Consider the following 12,595-nt stretch of genomic DNA (forward strand, 5'->3'; position numbering starts at 1 on the left):
ATAGATATTTTTTCTAATCTGCATTTTATAAATATTTCTCAACACAATTCAAAAGAAAATTACCAGACGGAGGTCCAATAACAGGTAATAATAAAAAAGCGATGTAAAAAAAACTACTTCTAATTAAACAAGTGTGCTATTAAATTATTGAAATATTGCAAGATTTCACCATGATAAAATAAAATATCCTTACATTTTTAAAGCCTCCATAACCAAACTTAATCAATTGTAGGGCTGCATAAGAACTAATCGCAACTAATCGTTTGCAGAATTAAAGTTTATGTTTACATCATATATATGTGTGTATTGTGTATAATAATTATGTATGTATAAATACACACATGCATGTACAATTTTAATTAAAAAGGGTATATATTAAGTATTCATATTTATGTGTAATATAAATTATGTATAAATATATAAATGTATATACACCTGTAAATATTTATTAAACACAATTTATTATACACAATACACACATGATCTAAACATAAACTTTAATTCGGCAAATGATTAGTTGCAGCCCTAATCGATTGTATAATACAGAAGCATTGGCCCACATGAAATTTGACCCCCAAAAACAACCACAACACAAAGGACAGTAAACTGTTTATTCTTGCACTTTGTAAAAACCTCTTTACATGTAGTTGTAAACAGATACCATGCTGGGATTCAAAAGAAACATGTCATCACATGTTTATTTCATCCCTGTTGGGAAGATTGTGTTGATGATACCACAAGACTTTACCCAAACACAACAGTATCTGCCCCACAAGCACTGCCTTAACATGGTTTATGACAAGAGCTGCATACATATTAGGGTGTCCAACAATGGACAAACCTTTGAGAACAAAATTAAAATTCAGATATTGAAATAATAGTAGCAATACTACTAGCTGAGATTCCTGCATGTGTACATAACTACACTAGTCAACATTTAATGTGGATCAAAAATGTTCATCAAAGTTGGTAAGAATGAATATTGTTTAAAAATTATGACAACTTTTATGAAAGGTTTTGATCCACTTCAAATGTTGACTAGTATATTTTTAGCACACAATATACATGTGTCCCACTTTTCAACTCCCAATTCATGTCAAGTGTCTTTAAACAAAGACTAAATCGAGTCAGATTTTAACATGGCAAACGGTGCACAAAATAGAATTAAATCTTAAAAGCTTAACAGCACAAGTATTTCAAAAAGATGCAAAATTTAAAATGTTTTAGATCTCAAGCACTTATCAAGCACTATAAAATGCTCTTTAATTCAAAACCAACGTTTATTGTATAATCAACTTTACACATATATGCCAACATTTATCAAAATATTTAACAAGACAAAATGCATTGAGCCGTGATGCCCACAACTCAAGACATCCAGATCTAAAATGAACTGACAGACAAGAAAAACAGGCCAGTCAAAAGCTTTTCAACTTTAGAAGGACGAAATGCACAAAAAACCCACAAAAAAATTGAATGAAACCTAACTGAAAAATGTTTCACAACCCGTTAAATCAAATGCATGTTGTTATTATATACCAATGTCATCCACTGCAAGACGGAGATAAATCAGATTTCACAAAATTAAATACCCAATCAGTAGCAAGAGTGAAGGTGGTGTTTTGATGACATCACAATGCACACATCCGCTCTCATGACATCATGCTAGTGCAGTCAGTGATTGCATGCCTTTAGGTAGACGATCTAATGAAACTAAAGATCATAAAAAAACAGCAGCTGGACGAGATGGATAAACTAAAGTGATCACATTCTGTCTTTCACATTAAAAATACAAGGGCAGAAGACACCATTCGCTGGAAAGGTAGTGCTATCGCATAAGTATGTAAAACTTCAGAGAGTTGCCAAGATTTCGCTAGCATTAGACAAAACTTTAAATCTGAATCAACATTAGCAGTCCCCCTACTGAAACGAAGTGAGTATGACAAATGTACGCTTAAATTTCCCATGACAAAAAAAGTAAAAGCTCAAATGTGATAAGAATCCAATATGAAAGTAACTGCAGCAAACATTTTTATAGTTACACCAAGTAGCATTATTGTCTTAGTTAATTTAAGGCATTTGCTCATCAGCAAACGTCTGCTACAAAGTGCTACATATATCAAAGTGTACCTCATAAACTCAAAATTCATATAATATATAAACCTAGCTAGCACTGAGGGCACTTTGCATAGGTAAGACCCTTATTTATCTACTGTGATATTCTGTACTTGAAAAATAAGATTTCCCTCAAAATGTACAGCTTAGCAGTTTCTTTTTTTTCATTTTATTTTATTTTTAATTCTCATTAAATGTAAAATGTGAAATTCTATCAATACTGATACTTGCCTCCAATCATTTAACTTCAGACCTCGCAGAGAAGATATTTAACATTTACGTACCAAAATAGTTGGGAGAAAAAACTGAATCACTACTTGGGAATTTGAAAAATAAAACTACATAGAAAAATATGGTACTGTAAAAAGGTTGAACTGATATTAAAGTAGCCTTTTGATCCCCTTTGTATCAATAAACCCCAAAGTTCATTCAGTAATCAAAATAACAGCATATATATACACTGCACCTTACAGCTAACATACAGGAGAAGCATATGAAAAAGCTTAGAAATCATAACCAGGAAATATAATCTTCAAAATTAAACAATTAAAAAAATTGCCTTTGTTCCTCTCCTTAAGAGAGATGTTGCGTTTACGTCTAGGTTTCAAGCAGTCAAACCCCAGTGCTGGTGACAGATTTATAACACATACATTATCAAAACGTGCAAGCCATAATGTAGTTCCCCAAAATGAACCAGGTCTTCTGAATCCACCTACGCAGCTACTTTGTTATCCTTCTAAAAAAAAAAAAAAGAAAACAAGAGGAACGTTAAATAAAACAGCACATCAGTCTCTACCTAAATCAATTGTTTTAATGACATGGCACTTTTTATACGTAGTAAGAAGAATCATCTTTTATTTCATTACCCTGTATTCAAAATCAGCAAATTCTCTTCCTCCTTGACTTCCTCTGTATCCTCCTCTGTATCCGCTCCCGCCACCGTAAGATCCAAAAGACCCCCTACTGCCTCCGCGGCCCCGGCCCCCTCTGAATCCCATGCCTCCGCGCCCTCTATAGCCCCCGCGACCTCTTCGTAACGGGATCCCGAACGTCTCGGAGTTCATCCTCCGCTCCTCCGCCCAGGTCTGCCTTCTGCATGATCAAAACAAAAATTATATTTTTATATTTTACAGCAACCAAGTGTACTACTTTTGCTATATAATAGTTTTACTCACCTGAAGAAACCTGATCCTGCCTTCCTGTTTAAAATACATTTTTAAAAAATGATTAATTTACTGTTGAACAAGTCGAGACACATTTCTATGACACTATTCACAATACAAAAAAACTACACAACGGGACTAAATGGTGTCATTTTACAGATGAAGGACAATATGAAAGCAATCTTCCAGCTTCAACATGAGGTTCAGCATTCAACAATTTTGACAGACACTGTATGAGACTTATTACGTTTTCAGACTTGTGTTATGTTGCTGTGACAAAGTTAAAAGATCATACGCAACTAGTCTCATGTCTGTGTGCAATATTTAAGGCTTACAGCTGCAAATGCACTTATAGAATGCTATTATGTTTATTTCAAATACTGTCAAGTAGTCAGCATTACGCCACAAATGCTGCGATTGAAGAGTAATGGGTGTACTAACTCCAGAAGTTTTTATTGTATGTGATCTGACCTTGTGTCATCACAGGAGATGTTGTCAAAGAAGGATTTGGATTTGTCGTAGTAGCAGTTTTGTCGGAGAGGATCTTCCTCCTCAGCGTTCCCTTCACTGGTCTGAGTCTCCACACCTGAATCGCCCTTATCTTCAATGGGTTCATCTGCGCACATACACATGTTAAACTTTATTCAATGATAAGAGCAGAACATCACTGGGATACCCATGTATTAACACATTTAATCCCTTTGGCCTTCTTTGTTTTTTTAACACAATTGTTCTATCGTCACGATCAGAAAAAAACCTTGTATTTGTCACTATTACTTCGCTGTATAAAGGGCAGGTTTTGAATATTAAAAAACACATTTTGGTGAATAATAAAAATCGCTCCCACAATCACATCTAGTTTGTACCTTTCAGTCGAAGTTTACTCTGGAACTCTTTGTCAATGTCATCTTTGTTAAACTGAGCGTTGGCGCTTTCAAAGTCAAAGTCTTTCTCAAACTTCATAGGTCCTTCTCTCCTGACAGGGAAGCGTCCTCTACCGCGGTGACCTCCACCATGACCACGTCGAGCTGCGGGAGGACCAGTGACTACAGAGAACAAACACACACAGGAGAAAACATCAAGAAAATCATCTATTTATAACACTATTTCATTCACATAAATATAACATTCAACCATGCATTACACATATAGGGATAGTTCAACCAACAAATGAAACAAAAAATTCAGTCATTGGTTATTTACTCACCCACATGTTGTTTTAAACCCAAAAAAAGCTTCTTTAGTTTTGTGAACCCCCAAAATATTTTGATAATTCACAGTAGCCACAAAGTTTACAATACCCATTGACTTCCATGGCATTTTTTTTCAAAATATCTTCTTGTGGGTTTATCAGAGGAAATAAACTCATACAGGTTTAGTACAACATGAGGGTGAGTAAATGGATGACAGAATTTTCATTTTGGGTGAATTACACCTCAATGTGAGCCTTATATAAAATAAAAAACAAATGAGACATTGAGAAACATGCTTGACATTCATTATTTTCTTAAACAGATTAACTTGCTAGTAAAAGAATATTTATAACCGACTCACAGAGGACACAAAAACAAAGAGATTTAAGTTGTTTTCTGGCAAATGTGTTGCATACTGAACAAGCATACAGTTAACTGTAGAGTTGATGAAATTATAGCTGTGCTTTAAGCTGCAAACACTTGTGTGAAAAATATCAAATAAATCGCTTGAATAAGCATCATGGACAACTTCTTCGAAATGTTCATTATTCACTCGTTACTTTTCTCAAAAAACATAAAATTGTGATGAACTGCTGTTATTTAAAGAGGAAATTTCACAAGACTTTAAGATGTGAAATAAATCTTTGGAGTACGCATGTGAAGTTTTAGCTCAAAATACCCCACAGATCATTTATAAGATGTTAAAGTTGCCACTTTTTAGGTTTTAGCCGGCTTCACAGTATCGGCGGGTTGCTGCAGCCCAGGTGAGCGGAATTATCTGTTTATTTTTTAATCATGCATGGTTATGTTACTGATGTCTTCCGCCGGTGTGCATAGCTCAACACGACGTGAAACACGCATCTCCAGACGCAGTCTTTACTACCACAGGCACTTGTAACGCTAAGAAGGCATCCAAATGCCGCCATAACCACAATAAATAAATAAATAAACCCACATGATCATTGTTTTCGTGATCAATCATCAATGCCACGTTCGAGTACTCGAGCACTCGTGCCCAACCCTACTCTTGGCAAACAGATGCACACACGCATTCGTGTCGTCTCGGGTCCGTTCAGCTAAAACACATTCATTTTAAATTAACAGAGACCCAATGCCACTATTATTATACCCGACTCGTGTCCAAGGCACATGCGAAACTTTTAGACCTGAACCTGCTTAGGTCTCTGGTCGGACCTCGGGTTTTCGGATACAAGTGGACACGTGAAGACCTCCACTGGGGATCCAATTATAGCACTTAAACATGAAAGTCCCCTTTAAATTGGACCAGTGTTTTTTTTTTTACATTTTATGACTTCAGGCGGCTTTTTTAACTTTTCCAATCTGCATTCTTAAGCTTAAAAGCAGCCAGGATTTTTTTTTAAATATCTATTTTGCTTTCTATGGTAGTATGGAGTAACTACCACACTTTGAGTGAATGATGAGAAAAATGTGTTCTTGGGGGAAGTATTCCCTTACGACTTTTACAAATATACACCATTCAGATCTATATAATATAGAGGGATAAACATGCTGATGATCTAAAACAAATACAGCCATCATAATATGTAAATGTTTCTTATGCAACTGATTTGAAATGATGTACTGTCATATTTAATTTAAGCAGTAATGTTTGATTTTCTTTTCACAAAATTTCTTACAGTTTTGCTTCAGAGAATATTTATTATTCTCACTTCAGTTGTATGGATTACTCTTATGATGGCTGTGTTTGAATTAGGTTGCATTTTGGGTTCTTTTCCTTTAACAGTAACTGTATGCAAGCGTGAGAAACAGAAGGATGCAAGAATCATGCGGTTTTAGCATCCAGCAGCACAGCAGGACTACAGCAGATGTGTTATAACCTGCAGGCCGTTTAGACGCATCTCTGTTTCCTCCTCTGGACTGACTGGACTCTTGAACACTTGGTTTCGGGCCATCAGTGCCTAAGAGAGTACAGCTTTTTAAGGTATTCTTTTCTGAACCTGTATGACAAGTTTTAATACCGACAAGGAATGGTGTCAGATGTCTATATATCTGAGAAGAGAGGTCTATAAATCCTGAAAACTTATTGTGTTTGGATACGATCTCATCACCAGCACATCTGTTAGGGTGGAGGCCTGATAGTTAAAGTGATGACAAATGAGACCAAACCTTGATCAAAAGGCATCTAAACTAAACATCACGAAACTAGATGACTGGCCATGTGTACCGTGGCAGTTTGTTCGAGCAGCGAGTGTGTGGTCCATAGCTTACTGTAATTCTCGCCCCTCCTTTGATCCAAGAGGTCCACGGGTTTCTGGGTGCTGGTGGAAGCGGGGCGAGTCGTCACAGGGCTCTTGCGGCCCGCTTGTGTGGGCGTAGAAGTGGTGGCTGCCGGGGCTGATGGGGCGGTAGGTTCCACTGGAGGGGTCTTTCGCAGGGGGTCAAGTGCTGGACTGCTGCGACCTGCACAACAGCAACAGTGAACGATTTAAGAACAATAAAATTACCATTGATGATCTGACCATGCACGGAGAAATACAGACACCCTGAAGTGAGGAAACCAGTGCTGGTTAGGAGAAAAAAAATCTGTTTAATTGGGTTAATAAACTCATTCATTTAAGAACATACAGCAAAAACATGCAGAAATTCAACAATTGTAAACCCCACTCAGTGTTTACGTTCACACTGTGGTTAAATACAGTTGTCACTCCACAGTGTGAACGCAGCCAAGTTAATTAGAAAAGTCAGAAATCTATCACACCCCTTCATTTTTCCTAAACATGCAGGTGACTTTGTACTGCATTAAAGAGTGAGACGTAAAGAGTCTCAACAGTGAAATGATGCACAAGAGAACACCAAATATTGGATCTTCATGGACGATTCAGGTGAGATAAGCCCAAATTATCATTAGTCTTGGTCTCAGGTAGGCATTACCTTCCTTTTCGAACGGACATAGCATCTCATTGGTGAAAGCAGAGGCAAAAGCAGTGCTCTGAGACAGCGCTGCCGTTATGCCCATGTCACTACCAAACAATCCCAATGAACTTCCTGTGAGGAGAGGAAGAGCAGCAGACGCATCAGAGGTGCCACATAGGCAGCACTCGGCTTAAATACCCGCTTTCTGTTTGGCACCTCTGTGAATAATATTGTTTTTGCTGGTACAGTACAGAGTTATGCTAAACCAAACACAGTTGCTTTAAAAGACAGTTTACCGAAAAATGAAAATTCTGTGATCATTTAACTATTTCCTCGCCATTGACAAGAAAACGCTTCCCTGCAAGAGTGAGCTTTTACAGAAATCCATATTTCCACTATTATCCACTAGGTGGCGCGCTTACCCAACTTATAAAACACTAAAGTATCCACTGATTCAAAAACATGTTTTGATCATCGTTCAGAATCTGATCTTTAACAAAAGTCCTTTACAAAAATTCAATTATCTCAGCATTTTGATACAATTTTTTTTATTTTTGGTAAACCTATTTCAGCAGTATTAAAAAGAGAACAAATTAACCAGGATGAAACTTTTTTTGAAAGCAGAGGGTCTGTTCTTTCATTTGATATATTGTATGTTTATATACTAGTCAACATATACTAGTCATAAAAGTTTTCACTAAATATTGAAGAAGAGTTCTTGTCTTAGGACAACTTTGATCATCTTTTTTAAAACACTTCCATTGTTGACATGTGTATATTTGAAGAATAAAAATTTCTAGAAGTCATTAATCTTTGAAAATCATAAAAAATGCTGGTGGGCATTTTTTTATGTCTTTGTTCTGCTGAACACAATAGAAAATATTTGGAAGAATGTTTGTAACAAAACAGATCAGAGGCACCATTCACTTCCATAATAGTAATCTTTTTTCCTGTTATGAAAGTCAGCGGTGCCCTAGATCTGCTGTCACAAACATTCTCCAAAATATCTTCCTTTCTGCTTAGCGAAACAAAGTTATTAATACAGGTTTGAAACAACTTAAGGGTGTGTAAATTACGACAGAATTTTTATTTTTCTGTCAACTATGCCTTTAATTGTAAAGTGCATAACAAAAAATGCTGAAATAAATGTAGTCTAACATTGTTTTAATAAAGGTTGGCATGTAAATAATTTTAAAGTACAAATATTGAATATTGTTATGCATTTGCTCTCAAGTAGCTTTAGGAGTGATTATGCAAACATCTAAGTTTTATACCGATTCACTGAATCCTGCCGATACAGAGTTTTTCTAAGAACTATAATTGACAGCTTATAGGAAAGACAAAAATCCACTTTACTTTAAAGGAATAGTTCACCTAAAAATGAAAATTCTCATAATTTTCTCACTTTCATGTTGTTACAAACCTGTATACATTTCTTTATAACTTGCCTTTGTTCTGATGAAAACAAAGATATTTTAAGGAATGTGTCACCAAAGCGTTCATGAGCCCCATTCACTTCCATAGTATTCTTTTTTTCTACTATAGAACTGAATGGGGCTCATGATCGGTTTGGATACAAACGTTCCTCAAAATATCTAAATTTGTGTTCTTGTTTGTGGGGGCGGTTTGAGTTGCAGTCTTTATGTCAAAGGGATCATGTTTCCGGGTACGGCATTATGTTAATGCTGCCGTTGGATAAAGGGTCGGGTGCTGCTTATGCTGTGAGTGTGGCAATGATGTTTCTGCTTGCGCCATTGGCATCAAAAGGACTGGCGCAGAATCTGAATGTTGTAAGACTGGCCGGTTACTGGTCTGGCCAATCATGCATAAAATCGTCAGATTCCGGTCTCTGGCCGGTCGATCAGTGCGATTAAAATGAACTGATTTATGAAAGAGGACAGAAGACTGAGCTCTTACAAAAACTCATCCAGTGCCACTATAAAGCTGAAGAGAGTCAGACTCAGTATATTATTTAATACAACGCTGTGTTTAGCTGAAAAAGTCACATACACCTAGGTTGGCATGAGGGTGAGAAAAATAAAGGCACATTTTTAATTTGGGGTAAACTATTCTTTAAAAAAAAAGTTAAAAAGACACGCAAACTGTGATAAACACTTTGAGTGAAAATATGCAGGGTAAAAGTGTGATCCAGAAATTGCAGCATGTAAATATATGAATAAACAATTACATCTCTACACCCAGAAAAATCCAGTATGCAGTGTGTGTGTGTGTGTGTGTGTCTGAAGGGACACTTACCGACTCCTACAGTCCCAAACTGTGGTGAGACTAATGGGCTGGTGTTAAACTGACTGTAGGTGGCGACTGGTGTGTGACTGAAGAGCCCATAAGCGTTTCCAGACTGGAAGGATGATGGAGGTGCAGTGGAAGATGCCAAAGACGACTGACAAAACAACAACAACAAATCAAAGGTCATGAACGTGTTATTTATAACCTCCTGAAACCCCAAACCATTCAATCCAAAAACTAGATAACAGATTTATCTATGACTTACAAAATGCATGTTACTCTCTAGATTTTAAAACAAGTCATACATGAAATTGTTAGCAGTTACAACTTAATAATATGTACCTGAACGATTGCAGGGTCCTGGGGCAGAGAGCATGTTGGTTTGGGAGGTTCACACACCGTCAGATCTTTGATGTCACTTCCCCTGAAAATAATGTACTCAAAAATCTCATCCCTGGGTGCGATGGGCCGGTCTGTGGGGCGATCCTCGGTGCCAAAGGAGCGCACTGCAAGTTTAAAGAATACAAATATAACATGAGATCTTAACTTACATTCATTTATTATGAATTAGCAGCATCTCCTATTCTTGTTTATAACAATTTTCACACCTATTGGCTAAAAATATATATATAAATCTTTAGTCATCTGTTTCTTACAGATGTGTAGAACTTCTTACACAAAAAACGTTAACCTTTCACAATCTCCAATGTTTTAAGATTTATTGTATAAAATCTGGTAACGTAACGCATACACCACTATCACCAAATTAAATGCGCATGACAATTAAAACGTCATCTACACCATTTAAAGTTATCATATTACTTATTTATAGTTTTATATAATATATATCACTATAATTATGATTGTACAGTAACAACAATAGTAGCACATATGTTATTTTAGTAGAAGCTTTAGCTTTACAGTAACTGTTATATACGGTAACTACTATATTGACGAGTCGACCGCTTTTTATCAGTTTATTATTGTTTGACTAGTTAGACTACATTACTGGATCTGACAGCTGGATTAAACCAGATAGTTAACGTTACCTCACGCTAAAGCACATTGATTTGACCGTTTAAACAACAATATTGGACACCACTGAAGCGTTCAAAATGCCACGCGCACTTAAAATGCCCCAAACTGCAACACGCGCGTGCAATGTCTTAATAAGCTGCAGCAGACTTATTAAATATTGAGGCGCAGCCTCGAAAATAATTACAATAAATAAAGCAATGAAGCCTAAATTATGAATGTTTAAAGCTCATAAATGGTGTTTCCATTGTTCAAAGGATTTTTCAGACCTTTGGCAAGGGCGACGGTGGAGTTCTCTGTGTCGATAGTGTAAAGAATCCCCTCATAACGGATCTCCGCCTTACTGATCAAACTGATCTTACTGCCGATATACGGCGTTCCACCACTCATCCTCACGAGTATACCTACGAGTTACACCGAGAGAGTTTGAGTAAATAAACGCGTGCACTTCACAGCGTAAACAAACTGCTTCAACTGAGTGTTTGCTAAAGTAATATGGCCGCCTGCATTTTCATGCAATTGGGCGGAAGTGACGGTGCCTGCGTCGTCATACACCTGGCGGAAGTGCGTCTGTTGCAAAAGTCCCTGGCACCAACTACAAAATATTGTTGTTATATAACATGTTCGAAACTAATGTTTTCATTCATAACGCAAAATTAGAAGTATATCTATACCTATTGTTTTAGCAAAATATTCAGCAACTCATTACTCAAAATCCACTCATTTTAAAAACTACTTTTACAGTTATCATTATTTACACGTTTTATGTTTGTAATGATAATTTTTTTCATTTTACTGATTAAAAATTTTACTATGGAAGATGTATCAGAATGAATAAAAAATAATGACATAATACTTGTTTTGATTAAATTCTTTGCAAATAATCATTTATTATTATTTTAAATAAAAGTTTATTTAAAACACTAATATTGTGGCAGATGAAGATAAAAAGTAGGTTTTGAAGTCCACATGTTAAATTGTCTATTTGTAGAGAATAGTGCACCTATTTCATTGGTAAAAAAAAACAAGGTTATTTTGTTTATTTGGTATAATACAATGTGTTTGCGTGGTTTATGGTTAAAAAACACATTATTTTCCACATACCGTATATTTTTTTAGCTCTAGATATACTGCTTTCCTCAAACGCATTGATTTTGTACAAAACTCATTGATCTGAAAAGCGCTGTCCCCCTGATTGACCAGCTAACTTACAGGCTGTGAGTCCAAGCGGGAGGAATTATGAAAATGTCGGTCTTGTCTACATCACCAAACCCAGGAAGCGGTTGCCTACAATCCATGTGTTTGTTGTAGTCCAAGAAGAGAGATTTACGTTGGAAATGATAACTCGCATCATTATTTACTTTGGGGTTTGTGCCCTTTGCATATCATTAAAATGTACTAATAAACACTAACACACCAAAAGAAAAGTTAAATTGAAAATCGGACCATAGTTGCTCTTTAAATGCTTGCTATGCTGTTTTTTTAGATTTGACACTGTTGACCATGCAGTTCTTTTATCTAAACTAACAAATTAAATTTTTCGATATCTTTCAATGTGGAAACAATGTGTGTGTATTGATGGTAGACATTCTTCTTACCTTGGTTGCCACAAGAGGGTTCCACAAGGCTCCCTCTTGGGACCAATTTTATTTCACTCTATATTAATGACTAATAAAGATGTAAATGTTCAGATGTATGCGGATGATGTAGTCATTTTTACCCATGCTAATATTTTAAAAAAAGTTTTGACTTCTGCTATGACCAATGTTCAGGAATGGTTTACTAGATCAGGTTTATTAAACACACAGAAAAAACTATGTTAAAGAGTTTACGTAACTTGGGGTAACTTTGGATTAAGCTTTAACTTTTCAATGCCATGTTAAAAAGCTGTCTAATATTATGTCTAGATACATTAGGCTATTTTTGGGTCTGTGCTGCTAGGTTATA

At 36.1% G+C, this 12,595-nt stretch overlaps 1 protein-coding gene across 3 annotated transcripts; it reads right to left on the reverse strand.

Moving 5' to 3' along the window:
* Positions 1-597: 597 nt before the first annotated feature.
* Positions 598-11,189, reverse strand: lsm14aa (LSM14A mRNA processing body assembly factor a). Of its 3 annotated transcripts, XM_065297924.2 has the most exons (11): positions 10,918-11,189; positions 9,956-10,119; positions 9,623-9,767; positions 7,385-7,498; positions 6,722-6,913; positions 6,331-6,411; positions 4,145-4,324; positions 3,750-3,894; positions 3,291-3,314; positions 2,982-3,207; positions 598-2,851 (listed from the first exon to the last, which is right to left on the reverse strand). In XM_065297924.2, the coding sequence occupies exons 1-11, from the start codon at positions 11,036-11,038 to the stop codon at positions 2,828-2,830; spliced, it is 1,416 nt and encodes a 471-aa protein (XP_065153996.2). In that variant the 5' UTR covers positions 11,039-11,189; the 3' UTR covers positions 598-2,827. The 3 variants fall into 3 exon arrangements, with proteins under 3 accessions (XP_065153996.2, XP_065153997.2, XP_065153998.1); XM_065297925.2 differs by lacking the exon at positions 6,331-6,411 and having other exon boundaries at positions 10,918-11,188; XM_065297926.2 differs by lacking the exon at positions 7,385-7,498 and having other exon boundaries at positions 10,918-11,187.
* Between the last annotated feature and the right edge of the window lie 1,406 nt (positions 11,190-12,595).

The sequence above is a fragment of the Paramisgurnus dabryanus genome, chromosome 23 (genome assembly GCF_030506205.2).
Source record: "Paramisgurnus dabryanus chromosome 23, PD_genome_1.1, whole genome shotgun sequence".
NCBI classification, from domain to species: Eukaryota; Metazoa; Chordata; class Actinopteri; order Cypriniformes; family Cobitidae; genus Paramisgurnus; species Paramisgurnus dabryanus.